At 38.4% G+C, this 26,707-nt stretch overlaps 1 protein-coding gene across 1 annotated transcript; it reads left to right on the top strand.

Moving 5' to 3' along the window:
* Positions 1-29: 29 nt before the first annotated feature.
* On the top strand, positions 30-26,078 carry LOC146522506 (scavenger receptor cysteine-rich domain-containing protein DMBT1-like). Its single transcript, XM_085154619.1, has 12 exons — positions 30-161; positions 2,142-2,162; positions 16,635-16,946; positions 17,177-17,488; positions 17,719-18,030; positions 18,154-18,465; positions 19,015-19,326; positions 19,445-19,756; positions 20,662-20,794; positions 22,578-22,837; positions 23,033-23,151; positions 23,667-26,078. Exons 1-12 carry the CDS (start codon positions 101-103, stop codon positions 23,973-23,975), a joined length of 2,775 nt encoding a protein of 924 aa, XP_085010745.1. The 5' UTR covers positions 30-100; the 3' UTR covers positions 23,976-26,078.
* The last annotated feature ends 629 nt before the right edge of the window (positions 26,079-26,707 follow it).

Here is a 26,707-nt window from a genome sequence, read left to right as displayed (position 1 = left end):
TTTGGGACGTGTGGGGGGGGGGGGGGGGATGAGGGGGTGGAGCCGAGCAACTTTGCAGTGTTTAATACCTGTAGTCAAATGGAAACAGGGGTAGTTAGTGATGGCGGCTCTTCAGTGGTTTGTGTGCTGTTTCTCTGTGATGATCATTTTCTTTTGCAAAGGTGAGAAAGAAATGTAAATATTATTAAACATTTGTCTTATTACTTAGCCTAAGAATGGAGAGAGTACAATGTTATTTGGAAGTTTACATTCAGCTCTTTAAACACTATGAATACTTAAAAATGTAATATTTGTAAATATAATATCTTGATACTGTGGCATGATGATACGCAAGATGAGTTTTGTAGAATGTGGCACTCAATATAAAATGAGTTACCATTCCTGTACCAGGACAAGACATGATTTTTCTTTAAATTTTATATTTGTCACCAAAAGCAAATATGTTAACATCCCTGGATTGCTTGCAACCTATTATTTGAAAGACCCTACATATTTTCGAATCTAACAAACAAGTAATTGGCATCTGTTTTCTTTTTGTTTTTAATTTTAGTTATTATAACTTTGAACTGGTTTGTAAATCAGTAATGTTATCTGAATGATTGCTGTAAAGTTGGAATACTAAAAGTTTTCTCAATTAAGACTTGTTTGTGGTTCATCTAAAATATTTCAATAGATATTATAATGCTGAAATTGGTATTATAGTGGTAATTTTAATAGAGTTTGTAAAATATTAATTAAAAAAAAGGTTGCACTTTCTATTACAGCTCTGTAATAAAGAGGTAACAAAAAACACAAAAAGTAATAACCACTTAATATCCAAGTAATATCATGGTAACAACACTGGTTACAGTTGAGTGATATTACCCTGAAATTTATGAAATAGGATAATAAGAACCTAAAAACTGGTGGTTATAGTATAGGAATACAGCTCGGTAATAAAGTGATAATAGTTGGGTAACAAGGAAGAAAGAAAAACTGGTAATTTTTAAAATGTTATTACCACTCAATTACCTTCTGTAACTTCTGTTTTTCATATAAATATAGTCTATAAGTAATTATTTTGTGTAGCCAACATCATTAAACACTAGTTACATAAAACATGCAAATTCTGATTTTATGTACTGTATAGCCTGTATAATAAATAAATATGTAGCCCAATAAGTCTAGAATTTTAACCTAATTTTTCATGATTTCTTTGCTTAACCCTCTGAGGTCCAAAATATAACTGGCCATTTTTGATTCCTTTTGATTTTACATTTGCATTTCACCTTCAAATTGTTTTATTTTATTTTATTTTTCCTTGCCTTGTTTGGTATCATTCTTCAGCTCAACCTCACGTGTCTGAATTTAGCTGTTTTTTTCATTGACATACTGTGTTAACACAACTGATCTGAAATCACACAAAAAACATAAAATCATAAAAGTATTTTTTTGAGTAAAAACCCACAGACATGTTGAGTAAATCATTTTTATTACTTGAAATGCAAATATAAATTGTACATTTTGAAAACTTATGCACACATTTAGTAAACATATACAACTATTTATCTAAAAATGATGCCAGTACACCTGACTTTTTTTTAAAAATTTGGTACAGAAGAGAACAATCAGGTGTCACAATAAGATGCACCACATGTATGTAAAAAATTTTTTTTATCAGAACTCTGTCATTAAAATTTAAAAACTGATGTATATTGTGACGTCTGAACTTTCAACAGGGGCTGAACAGCGGCCAAGTTAAATTAAATGTTATTAAATAAAAACAAGGAGTTTTTCATTTTGCTGCTTTGTTGTCTGCTTTCACATTATAACCCCGAGTTTCTGAGCTGTTGTTATCAAATTACATACATTTCAGCCTAATATTACTCAACTGTTACCAGTATTGCTAGAATGATATAAGTTGGATATTAAGTGGTTATTACTTTGGCAGTTGTAATAACTTAGAAATTACCACATTATTACATTCTTTCTTGTTATCCTACAATTACCCCTTTATTACCAAACTCTAATTGAAACTGCTCACAACAACAACAACAACAACAAAATCACTTTCGACAAGAGAGTAGGTCCAAGTTGAATTTTCACATATCTTTTTTAAATATACTGGTTTATCATGTTTATTTTTGTGTTCCATTTTTCAGATGGTCATTCACAGAGGTCTGGTAAGCATCCAAGAACTATTTTGCAAGACTTTGCTAAATAGTGTTTGTTTCGTCTTTTATCTGTACCCGTTTTTCTTTAAATTTCCTTTCTACATTAGTGGGAGTGCTTATTCCTGCCTCAGTTAGACATCTCTTATTTGTTGGAATACAATTAATGAGTAAAACAACTTGCAAAAAAATTATCACAGTGAATTGTTAGATTTGTTACAAATATAATGTTTGTTGGGGTAAAATAAGAGCCAGAATGTACTTGAAAAACCATTACACCTAGCCAATATATCAGTCTAATGATCCAACTCTACAGTGTAAACAGACGTAATGTAGAGTTGTAAATTTGATTAATGACTTACTGATAGCTGCTGCATGCTTACTGCTGTTATGCATAAGAGCAATACGCTCTTATGTATTTACAGTAACTCTACTGAAATTTCTGTTACAATATAGCTACTTTTTACAGTAACTTTGTTTTTACAGTAACTTTTTTACAGCTTTTTTTCCCCAACGTCTACAGTAGCAAGATTTTTAGTATTTTTCATTTACTGTATTTTTATTTACAGAATTTTGAGTTTGTTAAAATACAGGGTTTTTTTTTTTTTTTTTTTCTGGCATACTGGGCATGTACCTGGTAGTAAGTGAGCACTGACATGAGCCAATGGACTGGAATTCCCAATCAAATCTCTTAATGGAACTGGCCTCTACCTTACCTTTGCTGTGCAATTATGGTGCTCAGAAAATAGATGGTGACATAAGGAAGGAAGAGATTCCATTAAAATAAATGACTACTTTGACTATGAGCTACTATTCCACCCAATGGTCACTGATGAGTGGTCTTTGATAAATTAATGGTGATCAATGCTCATGGACTCCCAGGCGATTGTTCGCCAGTGATGCAAGTTTCAGTAATTGTGCAAGGGTACAAGGTACAAGGTAGGGGAAACCTGCTGTCGCGGAAAATCTCATATAAAATTGCACCACCAGGTGAGCATGTCTTCTGAAGTTAGGTTAAAAAGAAAAGAAAAACACTGCAGTGGAGAAAAAGGTTCAGATCAAACCAGTTTTTCTGAGGAAAGACACTACCCTGAATCCTTTTACACCTCTTCAGTCTCTTCAGTCCAGCTCATCCTTGACCCTCTCCTAGTCTAAGACAGATCAACTGTCACCTCCTTTAGAACAGGATGTCTGGAGACCCTTAAGTCTTCAATGGGTTCACTGTGAGAAGGCAATAAACCTTGTGGCCCACTCGATAACATTTTACATGCATACAACTGGTGTCAAGAGTGATTATTCTACATTGAGTTGAGAAAGCATTACTACTATTACTAAAGTGATGCGATTAATACATAAAATAAAGAGATTTCCAGTACAATTCCCCCTTTGTGATAACAACCCCATCAAACATAGAAATTTCTTTCCCAACTTCTGTACATAACATCAACACCATTGTACTCTCAAAAGAGATTTCACAATGTGCATCATTCTATAGGTCAGGAAGGAAAAAAAAGAACCCCCCCCCCCCCACAAAAGCACAGATTAATTTCACACCTTAATGCTCATCTTCACTCTCACTAACCTCATCACTGTCCCTATCTTCAGCCTGAAATTTAGGAGTCTCATCCTCTTTTGTCAGCATAGTTGTGATCAACTTATGCACTATAGGGTGTGAAGGCACAGGATGAAACAACAGCCACAACATGTAAGTATGGCAGAAAATGTGGCTATGGACATCAACAAAGACACCACTATGGCTTTATACTTACCAAAATAATTGCAAAAGAAAACAGTCATCCAAGGGATTATTTATACCAGAGTCCTCTGTCATTTGGGTGGACAGTGTCCTCAACCCTTCCAGTGCCCTGGTTACAGAGCCGTCTGGAGCTGTGTTATTAGGGATGAAAGTACAACACAGAGGACCTACCATAGTACAAACACCCTCCCTCTCAGCCAAAAGCATATACAAGGCCATCCTATTTTGCTGGGCCATTAGGGAAGTGGCGGCCAGCTGTTCAGATAGGTCTGCCACTGCATCCCGTGTCAAATTAGGCAGTCGCTGAATATTATAATGAACATATTTTATCCAATCTACATTCTTATTTGGGGTTATCCATAGAAAGATGGACTCAAACCCTTCTGCGACCTGGTTGGCCAATTTATACTCATCAGGAACACCTCTAGGAACACCTATAGCATCTATGTAAGTTGGGGAGTTTTTAGTTAAATCAAAATATTTTGACGTGGCTCTGCGGGTCCTACCCATATGGGTCTCTGCAGTAGCATGAGATCACTATAGGGAGTGCCAATCTTACAATAGTACAAGCTCCTGACCAGCCACGTGGTAGGGTGTCCCTCAGAATCTTGTCACCACACCACCAGAACAGGTCAGCACGAGCAACATTAATGCTGCTCATATTTGTCCATTCAGTAACATTTATCACCTTATCACACCATTTATCAGTTTTCAGCGTTATTTTGTTATCGTTTTTATCGTTAATTCGGTTTTCCTGGGTCTTTTCACGTGTGTTATGAACAAATCTTATTTTTTTCGGTACCGGTACTAGTTTTATTTTGGTGTATTTATCCGCGACACCTTAAAGGCCGGTCTGTGAAAATATTGTCGGGCATAAACCGGTCCCTGGCGCAAAAAAGGTTGGGGACCGCTGAGTTATCCAATCCAGCCACACATTCTTAGCTACATAACCTGTCTCTTTTTGCATCACGTCCTCAGGTCCAGTTATGTTTAAATAAGTTACTAACTGACAGCTCCACAGGTGCATGTGCTGAGGTTGCATTCTTGGTTACCTTTGCATTTGGTGTGGCCATCCCAAATTTCACACTGAACAACCCCAGTGGATCTGCACCCCCGACATCTACCCCCAAGTTGAAATAAGTCCATCCGCTGCTTTCACAACTTATGTCAAAACAAAGTTTTGTTTGTTATGTTTTTTATTGTTAAAATCAATGGTTTTACCTTTCCTGTGGCTGTGTCTCCTCCCACCTCAGCCCTAGTCAGTGAGTAATACATCTACGCCCGTGTACTGAAACTACCTACCCTGGGTCTCCAAAAGTTGATTCTGTTCATCTGGACTTCGCGTATTCTGGGAGAAACGTTTCGTCACTCATCCAAGTGACTTCTTCAGTCTCAGCTGACTGCAGGATTCCCCGATCTTATAAACAGTTCATTTGCATAATGACTGAAACCAGCCCTGGGGGTTGCTGTCCAACCACCTGGTCCCATACTCCAAAGAACCCGATACCAGGTCGGTTCTGCGGATCACCCCAGAGGCTCCACAACAGGGCAATCATCAGCCCGGTGAAGAGCAGCAGGGCCACTCCAATGATGAGCTGCTTCTCAGTATGACGCATTGTTGCAATTAGAGGCTGGACTGCGTACTGCCTGGATGAGGTGCAGGGATCATTCTGCCCCCTATGTTTCACCTGGTCGCTCTCCCGCCTCCCCAGGTGATTCCTCTGGAAACAGCTTACAGTGACTGGCGTGGATCCAGGTAACTCGTTCCCCAACCTTTACCGCTGTCTGCGTGGTCAGCAGAACTTGGAATGGACTGAGCCACCACCTTGCCTTCCAGTGCTTTCTCTTGAAATCTTTCACCAGCATCCAGTCACCTGGCTTAAACGGGTGCAATGGTCCTTCTGCTGGTTTAGGCATGGCTGCCTTCACGTTTTGGTGTATCTGCGAGAGAGTCTTAGAGAGATTTTGACAATACACAATCATTTCACTGTCACACAGTTCTGTGGACATGGCTCACCACTTTGGAGGCTCTGCCCCCACTATAGCAGAGCACCCATACAACACCTCATAAGACCTGAGATGTGTTGGAGGTCTGGCCCGCATGCGTATGTGCATTAACACAAGGGGGAGTGCTTTTGGCCATGAAAGTTCAGTTTCTTCACAGCACTTTGCCAATTTTGTTTTCAAAGAGCCATTCACTCTTTCCATGGCACCTCCGTATTGTGGGTGATATGCACAATGTGTTCGCAACCTAAACCTAAACTTGGAAAACATGTCCACCACCACTAAACAATACTTCTTTCCCTCTGATGGTGTTAGTTCAATAAAATCCATGTCTACATGGATGTCTACATGAGCTGTACGTCCCACATTATTGGTCATGCAAATGAGACACTTTATACAAAAAAAATGTCCAGCTGCTGCAGAAAAGCCTTTTGCGAACCACAGCTTTGTTACTGCCTGTAGCATCCCCCCTTTGGACACATGGTCCAACCCGTGTGCCCACTTAAGAAACCAAGGGAAAAAATGCTTAGGCGGGCATGGGCGGCCATGAGAAAAATGCCAAACAGAAAGGTCAGTAAGGTCAGGAGTGGGCAATGAAGCTAAAACAAGCTGAAAAGACAGCCCCCCCAAGGCAGCTGCCTTGGCATCAGCGGCAGCATTTCCCCTTGAGACACAGTCAGTATTACCTGTATGTGCTGCACACTTCACCACAGCAATGCAAGCAGGTAGAAGAAGGCATCCAGCAACGCTGCTACCTGGTCTACATTCAGGATGGGCAATCCATTAGATTTCAGAAACTTCCTATGTCTCCACAGGGTGCCAAAGTCATGCACCACACCAAACGCATAGCGAGAATCAGTGTAGATAGTGATAGAATGACCCTCAGCAAGTTTACAGGCTTCTGTCAATGCCACAAGTTGCGCAGTCTGTGCAGAGAAATGCTTGGGCAGCGAGCCTGACACAAGAATGTCATGATCAGAACACACAGCAAAACCCACCCAATTGGTTCCTCCTGAATCACGTGAGGAGGAGCTATCCACATACAACACCATTTCAGAATTGCCAAGAGGAGCATATAGCAAGTCAATGCGAGGTGTACAGGTTTCGGCCAACACAGCAATGCAGCCGTGTGGCTCACCACCCTCTTGTGTAGGAAGGAGAGTGGCAGGGTTCAGTGTTGTGCAGTGCTTCAATGTGATGTTAGGCATATCAAGCAACATAGAAGAATACCTGAGCCAGCAAGCCTTAGACAAGTGTGAGGTTCTTAGCTCTAGCAAAATAACAGAAACTGCGTGGGGTACCTGCACGGTCAAAGGGGAATACTCAACAATGTTGCAGGAGGCAAGCACAACTATTTCACATGCGGTGACTGCACACAGGCATCCAGGAAGGCCTGCAGCCACTGGGTCAAGCTTAGAAGAATAGTAGGTGATGGGAAGAAGCAAATCACCGTGTTTGCGCAGGAGGGTGTCCGGCAAAATCTTGAAGTGTCTGACTGTTTCTCACATTCTCATAGCTTCAACCCCCCTCCAAACTAAGCATTCACATTTTTTCTCTCTCTCAGTGAGCCTAAGTTATGACCTTGGCTTCCTGTGCAGTATGCTTTGCTCTTTCTAATCAGACAAATAAGGCCATGATTCTCTGCAAACAGCATTTCTTATAAATCAGCAGTATAATGCATCATAAAAAAGTGTTATATTCAATTCAATTCCTGTTTAAATAAATAAACAATCAATTAATCAATTAATTTTATTACATGTACTTGGGGAGTTTTACAGCTCAGCATCCAACATCAAAATCCACTGGGGCAGTTCCAGCAGCATAGAATGACACAGAAATAAACAACATTTGTCTCTCCAATCTAGAGGCCTGCTGGTCCCTCTCTATCTCCTGCCTCCCTATCTCGTGCCCTTGCAGCCCACTTCTCCGCACACAGTGTTCTCCTTGCTTTGGCTTACCAAATCCTCATCCCACTAACGGCAGCTGTGTCATCTCTGCTTCTTACATACACCTCTGACCTATTCTCCCAGTTCTATGTACTATGTGTGAATGTTTAGCAGCTCGACCTATGACCTACTTAATGAATAATGAATATAATGCTTTACTATCGTTAATACAACTAAATACTACGATAGTCTATTCTTACAATGTCTTGGAGGTTTTTGAAGAGACCTTTGCTGAAGGATCTTTACCTCAGAGCTGCAGGAGAGCAGTTCTAACACTGTGACCAAAGAAAGGTGATCTTCAAGATATTAAGAACTGGAGGCCTGTCTCTTTATTGTGCACTGATGATAAAATACTGTCAAAAGTGCTGGCAAACAGGCTGAAGAAGGTGATGGATCAGGTTGTCCACCAAGCACAAACCTATTGCATTTGGTACTTTGTATTCTTTTGGCGGCGAAGAAAGACAAACAGTTCAAAGTGGTCTAACTCAGAAAATGATCTTTATTTTTACATTCCCGGAAATGGAGACTGAGCACACACAGAAACGCCAGCTCAAGTCTGAGGCAGCAGCAGCCAATCTCGTTATATATTTTTGCAGCACGTTACACACACACTCCGTTTACTCAGTTCCTCTTTTCTTTGTGTCAAATTTCTGGTGCAGCTTTGCACTTCCTCTTTCTAAAGTCTGTTGCCAGGGCAACTTGTCACTCTTAACCTAGTTCTGGTCTCGTCTGGGTCTGGTTTATAAAGGCACACATAAAACAATATAATCAGACAATAAGCACTAAGAATATATATATTAAATACATGACACCAGGCAGGTCTATTGTTAGTAATGTATCACTAGTCAGAAATATTTTGGAGGTCTCCAGTTCATTGGGATGTACGGGACCAAGAAAAGGCTTTTGACAGAGTTGAGCACCGTAACCTCTGGATTTAATTGCCAAGATTATGGCGTTGTACAAAGACATTGAAAGTGTACTCAAAATAAACAGTTATTTGTGTAAATCTTTTAAAGTAACCAGAGGTATTAGACAAGGTTCTTCCTTGTCTGGTATGTTATATGCTCTGTGTATTGAACCAATGTTAAATGTTAGGTGTTCTATTGCTGGGATGTCTTTAGCAGGTTTTAAGATGTTGTTTAGCTTATCTGCATCTGCTGATGATATTATTGTTGTTTTTGTTAGCAGTCAGCAAGATGTCAATAAGTTAGGAGATTTATTTGCTGAGCTCCCGCAGCTTCCAGGTGGTTTAAAGTGGAAAAGAGGTAGTTTGAAGTATCTGGGTGTGTACTTGGGGGGGCGAAGATACAGAAAATAAGACATGTATGTACAGACATACAACTGTAAACTGCAGTAGCAAAGCAAACATTGGTCACAAGGCATGGGGACAGGAAAGAAAAAACACAAAAACACAAGTTATAACCAGTTATTGCCTCTTCCAGGAGATAACTTTGGATGAGAAGATTTTCCAAGCTTCGACAGTTGTGGATTGAGCTTTATTTAATTTTGCGGTGGTATGTTCAAGATTAATGATACGGATAAGACATTTTATCCAGAATGATTCCATACAAACGTCAAGACTAAACCATTGCTTAGTAATTGTCTTCTTTGGGGATGTGAATCCGGTGAACATTATGCATTTTATTTGTTTTAAGGAAATTTCAGAAGTATCATTAAGGAGACAAAGACCAGGATTGGGAATATAAAAAACTTCCAGCACCTCAAATAACACAGAGTTTAGAAAGACCCAAAAATTGGATATAACTGGACAATCTCAAAACATGTGTAAGAACGTGCCTGGTGACAAATCATTGCATATGTGACAGTGATATGTAGCCCGTAGTTTCATCTGGAGTCTCTTATAGGGTGTAATGTATGTTCTGTGTATGGTTATGAAATGAATTAGTTGATGTGCCAGGTTCCTAGAAGTCAAACTCAGATTAGACCACACTGTATCCCAGTCTATATTAACCTGTAGTTTTCCCAGTTCCCTGACCCAAATAGATTCAATGGGCAGGGGCTTTATACCATGTTCGGCTAATTTGTTGTAGATTTTGGAAACAGAGGGTCTGCCAGAGTTAGGCACGATCCATTCCAGCATGGGATGAGAAGGGAGAGGAGAGTCCCAGGGGATACCATATGTTGTTAAAGCTGATCTGAGCTGCAGATACACAAAGTAAGAAGATGCAGCAAGGGAAAAACGTGTCCTTAAGTCCTGAAATGAACGAAGGCCTTGGGCGTTGAATAGATCATCAAAAAGGTTTATCCCGAGTGAAAGCCAAGAGGGTTGAACAAATGGTTGGCTGCCACATAGTAACTTCATATTATGCCAGTATGGTGAACCTTTACAAAAATTTCGCTGGAACACCTAACCGTCATTCTATTTTCCTCCATACCTGTATAGAATTGGCAATAACAAGTCCAAATTTGTTGTGGTTACAGAGCATTTTGGCAGGTATATTAGAAAACAGGAAATCTTGTAGTCTATGCGGTGCTGCCTTGGCAGATTCGATCATTTTCCATGCAGTAGTAGCCTCTGGTTTGACCCACGTACTAAGCGCTCTGATTTGGAATGACCAGTAATAAAACTCAAAGTTTGGTACTGCCAGGCCACCAAACAATTTGGGACTCTGCAATGTTGACAAACGTATTCTAGGCTTTTTGACATTCCAAATAAAATAATTTAGACACCGCAGAGTTTATGTCTTTAAAGTAAGTTGGAGGAGGAGAGAGTGGCAACATAAAAAAAAGGAAATTAAGCCATGGTAGTATGTTCACCTTTACTGCGTTAATTCTACCCTGAAGTGAAGTTTTTAAATTGTCCCATCTTTGAAAGTCAGATTTGATCTTATTTAGCATAGTAGTAAAATTGTCCTTGTTTATCTTTGGAATACTATTATGAATTAAAATACCCAAATAAGTAAAAGTGCTTTTGATCTGAACACACCCGGGTAAGGAAATTTTTGTAGCTTTAACATTCAAGATCATCAAGGCAGATTTTGACCAGTTTATTTTGTAGCCAGATAGAGAACTGAAATGGTCAAAGTTTTTTATTAATGGATGGATGTCTCATATTTGTCTAAAAACAGAATAATATCATCTGCATATAGAGATATGATATGATTTTGACCACCAATTCTGATGGGAGAAATTGTGGACTGTCTAATGGCTTGCACTGAGGGCTCTAGAGAGAGGGAGAACAGGAGAGGAAAGAGAGGGCAACCCTGCCTCTGCAATGTGAACGGGGGAGAAATCAGGCCCCCTGTTAAGACACTAGCAAGGGATGAGTGATATAGTGTCTTAATCATAGCAACAAATTTCTGCTTAAACCCAAAGTGTTTTAATACCATCCGCATATAATCCCACTCTAGCCTATCAAAGGCATTTTCTGCATCAAGTGAGAATACTGCACATGGATTTTGATAGCCGTTAGCGGCATCTATGATATGTACCAGCCGTCTTATGTTATCAGATGCAAGCTGCCCTCAGATAAATCCCGTCTGGTCTGCATTGACTAAAACGTGGATAACTCTTTCCAAGCGCAATGCGAGGGCTTTTGGGAATACTTTGAGATCAGTTGTGAGCAGAGATATTGGTCTGAAACTAGAACACTCAAGAGGGTCCTTTCCCTTTTTTAAGAGAAGGATAATAAGTGCTGTTTTCTGGAATTCTGTGGAAAGACGTGTTCCGGATTGCAAAATTAAATGAGCCAAGCATGAGTGAGCCTATTATATCCCAAAGTTCTAGAAATAGTTTTGGCGGAAGGCCATCCAGTCCAGGTGATTTACCTTTATTAGGGTCTTTCAGCGCTCTACGCAGCTCATCTAGAATTAATGGGGCCTCTATAGCTCATCCTGATCTGCTTGTGGAATATGAGGTAGTTCCAGATGTTTGAGAAAGCTATCTGATTTATACAGATTTTCAAAAAAATGACGAGAAAATGGTGTTAATAGACTGAGGATTTGTCGTCATTTTACTGTTTGCAGCTGTCATAGCTGGAATATGTGCCCCTGTTTCACATTCTTGAAGCATAAGTGCCAACAAACGACTAGGACGCTCTGATTCAAAATAGTACTTCTGTCTAGTTCTATGCAAGATAAACTCTGCTTTGGACAAGTTTATTGCACCATATTCTTCTTTTAGTGAAGCTAGGAGCGTAGACTGATCGTCTGACCGGCTAAGATTTTGCAGATTCTGAAAAGATTCTATTTGGTTTTCTAAATTGGACACCCAAGCAAGTTTTGTTTTTGCCAGCATGGAGGAGAATAAGATGGAAAAGCTACGAATGAAACATTTTGTAGTCTCCCATAAGACTTGTGCGTCAATATCCTCATTAGTGTTGATATCTAAGAAATCCTTCAGCTGGAGCTGGCCGAGAAAGGTATAGTTAGTTAATAGGGACGTATTAAAGTGCCACCTGGGGGCCCTAGTCTTTGTATTGGGCAGATTGACAAAACATAACAAAGCTGAGTGATCAGATATAAAGATTGGTTTAATAGAAATAGATTTATTACCTGAAATTAAGGAAGGACTAACAAAAATTTAGTTTATCCTAAAGAATGTCTTTTGTCTATTAAAAAAGAATGTATAATTCCTAATGTTGAAATTCTGCATCCGCCAAAGGTCGATGAGGTTAAGATCTATTATAAGTGCATTCAACAGACAAGATGAGAGATTAACTACTGCATCTGGATGAGATTTATCAAAAATGGGGTTGACGATGGCATTGAAGTCTGAACCCAACACTATGGAATAATCATTGTATTCTAATAGTGTGTTGGCAATATAAGTAAAAAATCTGTTTGGTTCATTTGAACAGTATACAGATATGAATATCAGTTTATGATTTAAAATACTGCCAGTTACAAGTGCCAGCGGGCTGTTTTTATCAGTTGTGCTATACGTGGTGGTAAGGTAGAATTTTCTCTTCAGAAAGACACAGACACCCTTGGTTTTATTTGGGGCAGAGGACGAAGCTTGTAATGTTTGTTTTGAAAACGGGCCACATCACCTTGTTTCAGATGTGTTTCTTGAATTAGAGCAATGTCAGCCTTTTTGCGGTAAAGGTACTCAAGGACACATGTCCGCTTAATGACAGAGTTAAGACCATTAACATTAAGTGACAGAATAATCAATGGTAGCATCAGTGCGACAAATGTCCAAGAATGGTCCCAATGTGAAGATAGCAAGAGAGGAACGTTGATGTGCAGTAAAATATAAGGCCACCATATTCCTGCCAGATACTAGAACATAAACTTCTGATTGATTCGTGACTGGTCCTTTCACTCCAACACAAAAACTACAGTGTCAGATGTGCACACATAGTCAACAAAAATTAAGTGGGTAAGTATATCCTACACCCTCCCAATTGAGTGAAATTATCTTATAAAATGAGAAAATAAAATATACAAATATAGAAATAAGCAAAAAATAAAATAAAGTAATATAAACATGTCCTATATATGTACAATAATATAGCAAGCAAATGTTGGACCATGATAGGCTGGTACTACACGGCGGGGTAAATGAGGAATGGTTCCAGGCCCATAGCCATAACCTTCTTCATGACAGAAGAGAAACTCTTCCTCTTTGCTGTTGTAGTCAGACTTGCCGATCTGTCCTGCCACCGTAGCAATCTGAAGATCAGGGTATGAGGCTTCTTGGTATTAGTATCGCGGCCGTCGTACACCCGATGTGCCCGTTTAATGTTGATATTGCGCCCCTCCAGCGACTGAATCCACTTGGGGAGATTAGCCTTAATGTAGCCAACTGTATCTGAACCCTCTGTCATTTCTGGTAAGCCAACAAGCCTGATGTTATTCCTGCGACCCCTGTCCTCAAGATCGGTGAACTTTGTTGTGAGTAAGTCAAGTTGTTTCTTCAGATCGATAACCAATCATCTGGCTCCAGCAAACATCAGCTGATACTAGAAAGTAATATTAAATAAATTCTAACAGCTGATCAAGCTGCTGTTGTTTAGCACAACATCCGCTGGTTTCCTCTTTCTGGCGCAAAGTGGGCAATAAACAAGAGAGACGATCAGCTGATCATTGATCAGTTTCATGATTGAAGTAGCAACAGGTGAGAGTGGGGGAGAGAATGAGAGAAGAAGAGGCAGCTGAAAGCGTAAAGACAGAATAACTCCAGCTTTGTGTCTTTTTCATTGTAGCTGAAGTCGGGGACGAATCGCTTTTGAATTCGTCCCCGAATCGCATCCATATTGAGGTTTTCCCCTCAATATGGATGTATTGTAATTGGTCCAGCCCAGAGTTGATCATAACCAATTGGCTAATCCTCACCTTTCATTGTTTATACCATTACAAAAACAAACATAAAAATGAAAAATCACCATCCGGGCAAATGCCCGGTATGCCCAACGGCCAGTCCAGCTATGCGGTCAGCTGGTGGGTAACAGGCACCTCCGAAAACATTAGAGCACTTATGGAAATATGTGATGTCTTGATAAATCGAGCAGATATTTGAAGTTCAAACAGCAGCATTCTCGCATGAAAATATCTTAAAAGTTTATTTTGTGACCCAGAAAGAGTAAGGAGTATTCCAAACTGCGGCACTCTGTGTTCCTCCGCGACTGCCTCGTTTGAGTTTTAAACAAAATGGATTGTGGGATATTGCATTTCGTTATTTCGAGCTGATTGGAGATGAAAACAGCCAATCAGATTTTTTTGCATTCAAGTCTGTGATTGGCTGGTTTTGTGGCACAAATATAACGGTGGACCATTAACCGTTGAGTTGCGCGTGCACTGGCAGAAATGTTGAGAGCACAAATGCAAAAACTGAGCAAGAGGGGCTGCTATTATGTTTGTGTATGGATAATAGCAAACACTGAAATACATTTATTTGCACGCCGCAATGAATTTTGTTCACTCAAATTTATCTTTTCTTTGCTCGAAATAAATTTATCCTCAAAATGCAACACTTGCACCTGCAAACTTTTTTTACGCGCACTCAAATGTTTTAACGTGCGCTCAGAATCAGTGGCAGTCCTAGCCTGTTTGGCGCCCTGGGCAAACACTCCCATTAATATTAAAATCTGTAACATAATGTATTTTTTGCTTGTTTCTCCTCCTTTTCTTTTCTCTTTTTTCTAAACTGAGCGCCTGATGGCTTTGAACTTTTCTTGTCCATCTGCCATTGGTTTTAATTTTGCACTCCAGTATGAACACAAATCCCCCAACTCGAGGATCACCACAACATGATCTAACACACCTACACCTTAGTTCACAGATTCACTTTGTCTAGGGTTTATTTCTGGGATTTCGCACAACCCAGGATTCAAATCATAAATACATAATAGGCTTGGAGTGACAACATTATGAATGAAATGTGCTCTATTTGGAAGCAGCCGCCCCCCCCCCCCCTTTCGACAGTTTGTGTGTGAGACTTTAAATCATTAAACTGTAAATTATAAATTTTAAATTGCTATTGATCCCTTTACCCCTTGTCCTAAAGTCCATATTTATTTTCTTACTCTTCTTATATTTATTGTTTGTTTTCTTGCACTGCTGTAACAGGAGCCTCATTGTCTCGTCTCTCTATATACTGGACTGTAAGAAGCGGAGATTACAATAAAGTTTACTTTGACTTTAGCAGCAAGCAGGTGCACCGAGGGCTCTCGTGCTCACTTTATAGAATTTCGAAAAAACATTGGTGCAAATTAAAGTCTGTATTATAATGTCTAATGTGTCTTAACCTACCTATGTAATGTGCTTTCTTCTCCCGTGTTATTAACAATATTCTTGCTCTCAATTCCAGTTTGTTTAATTCTGTTTCTTAATTCTAGGTTCCGGTGCCAAGTTAGTGTTTTTGTTTCACGTTTGAGATTCTGGTTTGTTTTGTAATTGTAGCATGGCTAAATTAACCAGCCCAGAACACAGAATATCTTTGGGGTTCATTTAATCTGAATTATAAAGTAAGCGCCCAGACATAAATAGAAAGGTTGTAAAAATAAGGAAATAAAATTGGGACAGACAGTCCTCATCCAGTAACAGCTTTATGCACTGGTAACCCACTGCTACTGCAGGTTATTATCCCCACTTTTCAGGGTTTGGAAGCCAAAGATGTCTAATTTCAATTTGTGACTGATATAAACCCATACAAAAACAAAAACTTAGCAATGTAAAAATAAAACATAATAAAAGCTCCTTTATAGCAATTGTGTGAATAGAGTTCACCATCATGTAGGCACCAGCTTGATAAGTGTGTCATGACCTTGAACAAAACTTATGATTAGTTTTCTTTTCTGATCTTTACAGTCATTCTCTGCTCAAGTAAGTTACAAAGTTACATCTACATACCAACAGTACACTGAGGTTAAATGAGGTGAAACACAAATTTTCGATAGCATCAGGGTGCTGTGAGCTTCCCATCATACATTACCCCAGATGTTTATATACTTTATATACTTTGTTAAATACCTTGTTCCTTACCATTAACTTTAATCTTCTTTCACCCATACTTGTTGTTTCTTTCTTTAAACCCTATTCTTTTACCTTCAACCCCCAACTGTTTGCATCAAATGACTGCCTCTCCCTACCTCTTTTTGTGTTGCATGTTTCATCCTGTTAAAAGGGATTTTTTTGTTGAGTTGAACTGTGTTCTGTTTTCATCTGTTTACAGATGCACAAAACATTAGATTAGCTGGGCATGGATAAGCTGATGCAGAGATCAGATGCAGAGTGTTCTTGTGTCATCCATTTAGTATTGTTTTTAAATGTAAAAAACAAATAAAAACATAGTTGACTTTTTTGTGCTTAAAAGGTGATACCAGATTAACTGGATCTGGATCAACTCAATGTTCTGGCAGAGTTGAAATTTACTACAATAACAGCTGGGGAACAGTCTGTGATGATGGCTGGGACTTAAATGATGCTGAGGCGGTTTGCAGACAGATAAACTGTGGGACAGCACTCTTGGCTCTTGAATCAGCTCACTTTGGTCAAGGAACTGGACAGATTTGGCTTGATGATGTGACCTGTTCAGGAAATGAAAGTTCGCTAACTACATGTGTACACAATGGATTTGGATCACACGACTGTGGACATCATGAGGATGCTGGTGTAATCTGTTCAGGTGAGATACATTTTTAGATAGTGAAAAATTGCAATGCAGTCTGTTCATGTATCTCGTACATTCCTTTTTTTTTTAAATTTAAATAAACTACAGTTAAAGTGTGGGTCGGCACTCAAGGCTCTTCAATCAGCTCACTTTGGTCAAGGAACTGAACAGATTTGGCTTGGCTTATAAACTATTTATAATGTCACTAACACATGATATAAAAGTTAATCTCTTTTCCCTCATAGATGTGATCAGATTATCTGGATCTGGATCAACTCGATGTTCTGGCAGAGTTGAAATTTACTACAATAACATCTGGGGAACAGTCTGTGATGATGGCTGGGACTTAAATGATGCTCAGGTGGTTTGCAGACAGATAAACTGTGGGACGGCACTCTTGGCTCTTGAATCAGCTCACTTTGGTCAAGGAACTGGACAGATTTGGCTTGATGATGTGACCTGTTCAGGAAATGAAATTTCGCTAACTACATGTGTACACAATGGATTTGGATCACACAACTGTGATCACAGGGAGGATGCTGGTGTCAACTGTTCAGGTGAGATACATTTTTAGATAGTGAAAAATTGCAATGCAGTCTGTTCATGTATCTCGTACATTCCTTTTTTTTTTTAATTTAAATAAACTACAGTTAAAGTGTGGGTCGGCACTCAAGGCTCTTCAATCAGCTCACTTTGGTCAAGGAACTGAACAGATTTGGCTTGGCTTATAAACTATTTATAATGTCACTAACACATGATATAAAAGTTAATCTCTTTTCCCTCATAGATGTGATCAGATTAACTGGATCTGGATCAACTCGATGTTCTGGCAGAGTTGAAATTTACTACAATAACAGCTGGGGAACAGTCTGTGATGATAACTGGGACTTAAATGATGCTCAGGTGGTTTGCAGACAGATAAACTGTGGGACGGCACTACAAGCTCTTCAATCAGCTCACTTTGGTGCAGGAACTGGACAGATTTGGCTTGATGATGTGACCTGTTCAGGAAATGAAAGTTCGCTAACTACGTGTGTACACAATCAATTTGGATCACACAACTGTGATCACAGGGAGGATGCTGGTGTCATCTGTTCAGGTGAGATACGTTTTTAGATAGTGAAAAATTGCAATGCAGTCTGTTCTTGTATCTCGTACATTCCTTTTTTTTTAAAAATTTAAATAAACTATCAAATCATAGTTCTTGTCATTTAACTGATAGGTCTGATCAGATTAGCTGGGCCTGGATCAACTCGGTGCTCTGGCAGAGTTGAAGTTTATCACAGTAACAGCTGGGGAACAGTCTGTGATGATGGCTGGGACTTAAATGATGCTCAGGTGGTTTGCAGACAGATAAACTGTGGGACGGCACTACAAGCTCTTCAATCAGCTCACTTTGGTGCAGGAACTGGACAGATTTGGCTTGATTATGTGACCTGTTCAGGAAGTGAAAGTTCTCTTATTGGGTGTCAACACAGTGGATTTGGATCAAACAACTGTGGACATCATGAGGATGCTGGTGTCATCTGTTCAGGTGAGAATGGTTTTAGATACTGAAAAAATTTCAATGCAGTCTGTTCCTTTATCTTGTACAATCATTTTTGTAATGTAAAGAAAATATGAAATCATAGTTCTTTTCATTTAACTGATAGGTCTGATCAGATTAGCTGGGCCTGGATCAACTCGGTGCTCTGGCAGAGTTGAAGTTTACCACAATAACAGCTGGGGAACAGTCTGTGATGATGGCTGGGATTTGAATGATGCTCAGGTGGTTTGCAGACAGATAAACTGTGGGTCTGCACTACAAGCTCCTCGATCAGCTCACTTTGGTGCAGGAACTGGACAGATTTGGCTTAACAATGTGACCTGTTCAGGAAATGAAAGTTCTCTTATTGGGTGTCAACACAGTGGATTTGGATCACACAACTGTGGACATTTTCAGGATGCTGCTGTCAACTGTTCAGGTGAGATACACTGAAATACTGAAGACATTGCAGATCAGTCTTTTCTTGTGCGTTTTACATGGAGCCCTTTAATTAGTGCAATGGAAATTTTAACATATCTTTCATCTGTTATGTGATAGATCCAATCAGATTAGTGGGATCTGGATCAACTCGATGTTCTGGCAGAGTTGAAATTTACTACAATAACAGCTGGGGAACAGTCTGTGATGATGGCTGGGACTTAAATGATGCTGAGGTGGTTTGCAGACAGATAAACTGTGGGTCGGCACTACAAGCTCTTCAATCAGCTCACTTTGGTGCAGGAACTGGACAGATTTGGCTTGATGATGTGACCTGTTCAGGAAATGAAAGTTCTCTAGCTGAGTGTCAACACAGTGGATTTGGAACACACAACTGTGGACATTTTGAGGATGCTGGTGTCATCTGTTCAGGTGAGAATGGTTTTAGATACTGAAAAAATTGCAATGCAGTCTGTTCCTTTATCTTGTACAATTCTTTTTGTAATGTAAAGAAAATATCAAATCATAGTTCTTGTCATTTAACTGATAGCTCTGATCAGATTAGCTGGGCCTGGATCAACTCAGTGCTCTGGCAGAGTTGAAGTTTACCACAATAACAGCTGGGGAACAGTCTGTGATGATGGCTGGGACTTAAATGATGCTGGGGTGGTTTGCAGACAGATAAACTGTGGGTCTGCACTACAAGCTCCTCGATCAGCTCACTTTGGTGCAGGAACTGGACAGATTTGGCTTGATGATGTGACCTGTTCAGGAAATGAAAATTCTCTAGCTGAGTGTCAACACAGTGGATTTGGATCAAACACATGTGAACGTGGTCAGGATGCTGCTGTCATCTGTTCAGGTGAGATACATTTTTAATCATTAAAAAACTGTGTAAATATAACTTTTTAGCTCTTCATCCAGCCTTTCATCCACCCATTGGTATACAGTTAAGCTGTACAGTAAACAGTATGTTGGTAAATCATTGCCTTATTTTTTGTAAATGTGGGTAAAATACAATAAATATCATGCTCCAAGAATTTCTACATCTGTTAAGACAAATGTCCTCTTAAAGACACTGATATTTTTCAGTAACTGCCTGTCATACGAATCACTTTTCTAGTATTGCATGTAAAACTTGCCTGCAGGTGTGATCTTATTGTTAATTAAATCCTCATTAAATGCTGATGGGTCTTAGCTAACTCTGGTTTGGATACAAATGCAGCTTGTCAGACAAGGCTGAATCACTCATGAAAGTGATCTTGTTGAAATTTGCAACGTAATCAGTTTCAATTTTTAATCTGTTTTTAAATTGAAAATCTCCAAGTTCACTTGCAACAGAAGAAGCTGTGCAATCTTGTGCACACATTTTGAGATGCTCACATGTGCTTCTGCTTCTTGTGTTGAAATATTGTATTACAATTTTATTTATTTCAGTCCATCTATTAATTTTCTATTCATTAGACAAATATTAAAAATCCTAAACGTATTGTGTAATTGAAGTAGTGAAACTTGTATATAGATCAATTATCAACAATATCAAAACTATAATAAAACACAATGACATGCTATAGCTCAGTGTGCTTTGTTGGAACAATGCTGAGGTGGTCAGCTGTCTTGAAAATAGCATCCACATGAATGCCAGGACAGAACTCTCCCAGCAGTACATTCAAAATGATCTGAAATTGAAAATACCTGAGATATATCTAAATATTGTGGCTGATTAATTTGCTCACTGATGAAAGTTGATTTCTTTTCTTTTGTCAGCATGTGGTAGGATTGTGAAAAACACAGGAAGTTTGCCCTGGCGGGTCATTATAGACCCCAGTGGAGAGTTTTGGTGTGAAGGATCTCTGATTACCAACCAGTGGGTGCTGACAGCTGCTTCCTGTATATCACAGTGAGTCCCCGGGTCTCTTTCACATTGGTAATCATGTTACACGTGACTGTTGGTGCTCATTTTACATTTACTGTAATCATTTTTCTTCCACTACATTATGTCAAAGTTATTCATGAAAGCATTTTCGTCTTTCGCCGATTCTCATAATCAGCCTGTGTGCATTCCGACTCATTTTGCCAGCATGGGCCACAAATAAAAACTACTAACAACAACAACAACAACAACAACTAAACAGCAGCTGCTATGTTACTGCTAAGCAGCTTAAATGTGGGGGCCATTTCCACCTTACAAAGCCGGCAAACGACTGAATCACTTCCTTTTCTGTTAAAATATCCCCATACTGTAGAACTGTGTGTTTGGGTGGAGGGATTTAAGTCGACTGCGGCTGCCTCACTGATGCTGCCACTACTCGCTGCCGCCATGTCTGTTTTGAAAGTGACGACATATCGACGCACATTTTTTTACTTCGCCGTATTTTACGCGTCGACGTAATCGATTATGTCAACGCGTCGTCCCGGCCCTAAATATAGCATGTAACTGATCAAGCAGACCAATTCTGTAAGTGGTCCACATCTCTGGTTTAACTGCTGTCCACAACATATAGACGGACCATAGTCTAAAATATTCATACAACTTAAGAATATCATGTTTTCTCAGAGAACTGTGATACCTCTCATTGTTACTATGTTAAATGACAGATCCATTAAATGCAAAGTTACAGTCAGCAGCTTGTTGTCTTAGCCCTAAAAGATCTGTCATCATGTGTTGATGATGACCTAATCCTAATCTGCAATTTAGGAAAATAGAACCAACCCTGGCTAGCAGGTGCTTCCTGATATAAACTCAGATGATCTAAGGTATGACACTAAATGTGATTCAGAGCAGTGTTTTTCTTTCGTATGTATTTTCTAAAGCAGTTCAACAATATCGTTATCACATAATAAAATATCTAAAAGCTTCTATGTTATTTACAGTAAGATGTATCCACAACAGACAACATAAGCTTTTTGGGGGGTTTGTTTGGTTTGTTTTAATGTATGAATGGATGTAGGATTTAAATGCATAGAAGTGCCAATGGAATGCATCTGTGTTAGGATTAAAAACTGGTATGTAGTCCTCACTTTTGACAAAATTTGAATTGGAAGCTCAGTGAAACAGCCTTTTGTTGCTATGTCATCTAATATTGGCCATGTGACTTGGACGCACCAGCACATTCATTAACTTTTTATCTTTGAAGGTTAGCATAAAAACTTTAAATAAGAAATCTTCTGCTCTGCCTGAAGATAACAAAATTCAACTATGCAAACACACATGCACACACAAACACACACACTTTATATCCTTGTGGGGACATCTCATTGACACAATGCTTTCCCTAACTGCTTACCTTAACCATAACCATCAAAAATGAATGCCTAACCCTGACACTTACCCTAAACCTAAACATAACCTAATTGTAACCCTGACACTAAAACCACATTTTGAGTCTCAAAATGCCTTCAAACTCGTGGGGGCTGGGATTTTGGTTGCCACAGGGGCTGCCGGTCCCCACAAGTAAACTTCAAACTTTTGGTCCCCACAAAGATGTTAAAACCCATCCATACGATATCCATCACATTATTTACATTGCTCATGATAAAAGTATTTGTGATAATTTATGCAATAAATGTGTCCATTACTGAAAACGTGTACTGAAAATATTTCTTAGTATCTATTCTGAACTGTGATAACAAGATTCCTCTTTTGTGTTTTTTTGTTAAATCTTTTTTTTTTTTAAATCAAGTGATAAACTCAGCTATAAAGTAGTCCATCTGGGCCAGCACATTCAGTCAGCTTTCAGTCAAAATGTGGTGATTCGGACAGTTGAAGAAGTAATTTGTCATCCTGAATACAACAGCACGACATACAACAATGACATTTGTCTGCTGAAGCTGTCAGCTCCTGTGTATTTCACAGACTACATTCAGCCGATCTGCTTAGCCTCAAAAAACAGCACTTTTCACAGTGGGATCAGCAGCTGGGTCACTGGTTGTGGTTTTGATTGTAAGTAAAAAGAAAATAAAATCTATATCTATGTCTATCTATCTATCTATCTATCTATCTATCTATCTATCTATATATATATATATATATATATATATATATATATATTACAGTCTTATGATAGATTCTTTCAAAAGTTGCTATCCTGCAATCTGTTTCAAAGATAGTGACGGGTATTTCTCCAACATCCAACAGATGTTACTATTCCAATAGTGGGAAAAAATGAGTGTCAGTGCCACTATAAACATGGCAAAGTGATCACAGAGAACATGATCTGTGCTGGGCTCAGAGCTGGAAGACAAGATTCATGTTGGGTAATCACAACTTTTTATTTGTTTCTTATGTAATCACTTGTTAAATGCTAGTGTGAAAAAATATTTAAGTTTTTGTTTCTGCAATTATTCATATATTTATATAGTAGCATACCAGTTCTTATGGTTGTTTAATAGCTAATTCATTTTATTTGATATATTTTGAATTTTCCATAAGACAATTCTTTCTAAAATGACAGGACTGAGCTCCTTTGTGGAACAGGTCTACCAGCTAAAGTCACATTTATCGTGAGAAATATTTGTCAGATTTCATTTTATGGATTTACTATAATAGAAAAAAAAACTCCAATGGGTGTTCAGTCTTTAATCTTTTCAGTTAAAAAGAACATGAAAACTATTAACTTCTTGAAAGTAACTCCAGTGCTATTTATGTATTATTTTTGTACAAATATACACAGACTGTAAATAAATGGTGGCATTCTTCATTCTCCGTTTTGAAACTTCCATTTTTGTATTTATCTGCTACCATGTTGACTTTTACCAATTTATTTTCTCAGTGGAAAAGAGGAGCTCCGATTATGATCAAAAAAGGATCAATCTGGGTCCAGAGTGGAGTTATGACCCTCCATGATTCCTATGGTTACCCAATGAAACTAGAAATCGGCACTCGTGTGTCCAAGTACCAGGAATGGATCAGAAACACAGTCACTGGGACACCACCAGGTTTTGTTAGCTTCACCTCTCCAGCCACGGACAGTGACTTAAAATTCACCTGCAGTGGTGAAAATCTGATCCACTTCACCCCTTTCACCTCACTCTGTTTTCTTGCTGTGTTGCTCCATGCATATTTTGGATTTGGCATATAACTCAAGATCCTGTACTAAAACAATAACGTCAAATACTTATACTTATACTATACTGAGTACTTAAATGTTTACTTTTGCCCTTATGACATTTTACAACTTTGAGGTGAAGTAGTAGTTTCTATTCTATTTATGGGACAGCTTGGGTTTGTGGTTACTTTACTAATTAAATAATATTTTTGCTTCCAAAACATAACATAACATAAGGCGCACGCACACACACACACACACACACACACACACACACACACACACACACACACACACACATACACACACACACACACACACACACACACACACACACATTATTTATTCTAAACATTGTACTTTTTAAACATGTGACTAAGAGTTGAAACTATATAAACATTTTGACAAACTTTCTTTGGGCAAATATGATGATTTTTTATTATTATATTCTTTATATTATATTCTTAATTACTAAATACATTCTTTATTAATCTTTTGTTAAAGTTAGATTTTCATTAATAAATAAAATGGTGAAATTTCTTTTTTCTGTTTTTGGTTGAATCTGGTTCTTGTTTGACATCCTTACATTTCTTGTTTTGACAGGATTTTGGTATACAGTTGTGCTTAATGATTAAATAAATACATAAATAAAACAACGTTTAAGCATTTCATTCCAGGCAGTAGAGAAATTAAAAAAAAAACAAACAACAACGCCAAAACCTTGAGAAATGTTTTAAAAAATAGCTTTTCTACATCCAGGAGACAGTATATGACTATATGATTCTTCAGAGCTACGATATGAACATAGCTCTGAAAAATGATCCAATGGAGTAGTGCTAGAACCAAAACACATTAACAGTTGCCTTAAGTCACTTTATATTGTATGGTAAAGACCCTATTATAATACAAACAAAACAGAGAAAAACCCAACATCATAATCAAGGGCTTCGGAGACAATGGGAAGAAAAAACTAAATTTAAACAGGAAGAAAACCACAGCAGAACCAGGCTCAAGAAGGGGTGGCAAGGGTGAGGTAAGGAAGACAGGACAGAGATATGCTGTGGAAAAGAGATTAATAATCACTACTACTAATACTACTACTACTAATAATAATAATGATAATAATAAAAATAATTAAATGCAGAGAGGTGTATAAACACATAATGGAAAAGGTGACTGAAAAAGAAATATTCAGTGCTACATGGGAACCCCCCCCCCCCCCAGCCTAAACATGTTGAACTTTAGTTTAGCTTACGTGTTTCCGAACTCCATGGACAGACGATCATCAACTCCATGAAGTAGCTGGGAGAGTCCATTCTGGCTCAGGCCCATTTTGACTAGAGACCGGCCCACCTGGTATTATAGGTAAAACAATAAAACCTTCAAATGAAAACAAACGCTGTTGTCACAGTGATGTACACTGTCTTGTATGGTATATATGTATCAATCTAATAAACTTAAACCTACACCATCCTCCCTATTCTGGTATTCTAAACAGTACTTAGCCAAAACCCAAAGACTGCTTGGTCGAGTAAACCTCCTGAACACATGGTGGAAACCTGAAACTAAGACAGAGAAGACTAAAGGTGAGACATGATCATTACTGAATATTAAAAAAAAAAATGACTAACAGATTTAGAGATATTTTCATAAACTATTAATTTACCACATCAATAAACAGCATGGCAGGGCAAAATATTTTTTCTAACATTAACACCTTTATAAACTGAAAGGAGACAGTGATAGGTTTGTAGCATAAACCTATTCGCTGGAACGTTAAGGACAGTTCAACTACACAGCAAAAAGCATTAAACACCAAGTAGGCAAAGTTCTTCGTGTTACTCATGCATGAGGGAGAGAACCACGACAAGCGCCGTTCCTTCGCTTGACCCCAGTCGCTCTCGTCCGCTCCCCCGTAACACTGCTCTTTTATTGAGGTTACATGAATATACATAGGTTCATTAACATATGACGTCTACATAGACACAAAAGAGTACCTTGCCTGTGCATTGTGTAAGTGCGTGTGTGTGTGTGGTCAGAGTGTGACCCCATAAACGACTTCCCTAACCCTGCTGGTTTGGAAGTCCAACAGTTCATCTAAACAAAAGGCACTTAGCCTAAAACAGACTGCAGACTATTAAGGATAACACATCCTATCACTACACAATCGATTATACACCTCTAAGCATATATGGTTAAATATTTCTAAGCATAAATGACAATAAACAATACAAATCTAACAGACAGAAAGACAGGTGAGAAAGAATAAAATTTAATTGAATTTTTAATGGCCATCAAGAAATGGTTCTTTGGGGCACCTTTAATGGTTTTTCAAAGAACCATTCTAAAAAAGGTCCTTCAAATGGTTCTTTAAAAAAACATTTTAAAGAACCTCTTTAAAAATGGTTCTTTAAATCCTTCAAAATAAAATGTATCATAAATTGAATTTGAGTAGGGTAAAATAAATACGAGCACAGCATAGACATATATTAATGGTTTATTGCCGTTTCGTAATATACCAAAAGACAAAAAGGCATTTTAACCCTCAGCACCACATCACTACTAATACATGTCACATATTAGTCATTTAAACAGTAATGATTAAACATTTTTACTATACTATGAATAAATAAATAAATATATATATAAAAATACTATATCTATAGATAACACAACAATTAATACATGTTTAATTAATAAAACATCAGAAAATTATAAAAACACATTAGAAATAGCAATAGCTTCATAACAGACCAATAAATCAA

Source organism: Neolamprologus multifasciatus, chromosome 3 (genome assembly GCF_963576455.1).
Source record: "Neolamprologus multifasciatus chromosome 3, fNeoMul1.2, whole genome shotgun sequence".
Taxonomy (NCBI): Eukaryota; Metazoa; Chordata; class Actinopteri; order Cichliformes; family Cichlidae; genus Neolamprologus; species Neolamprologus multifasciatus.
Note: the sequence above shows the minus strand (reverse complement) of the source record. Positions and strands in the feature narration are given on the sequence as shown.

What these genes read in the sequence shown, in the direction of transcription:
- LOC146522506 (XM_085154619.1), top strand. Translation starts at nt 101, where the DNA reads ATGGCGGCTCTTCAGTGGTTTGTGTGCTGTTTCTCTGTGATGATCATT. An exon ending in GATCATTTTCTTTTGCAAAG is followed by an intron (nt 162 to 2,141) that starts GTGAGAAAGAAA and finishes TCCATTTTTCAG; the next exon opens with ATGGTCATTCACAGAGGTCT. An exon ending in TGCTGCTGTCATCTGTTCAG is followed by an intron (nt 19,757 to 20,661) that starts GTGAGATACATT and finishes TTCTTTTGTCAG; the next exon opens with CATGTGGTAGGATTGTGAAA.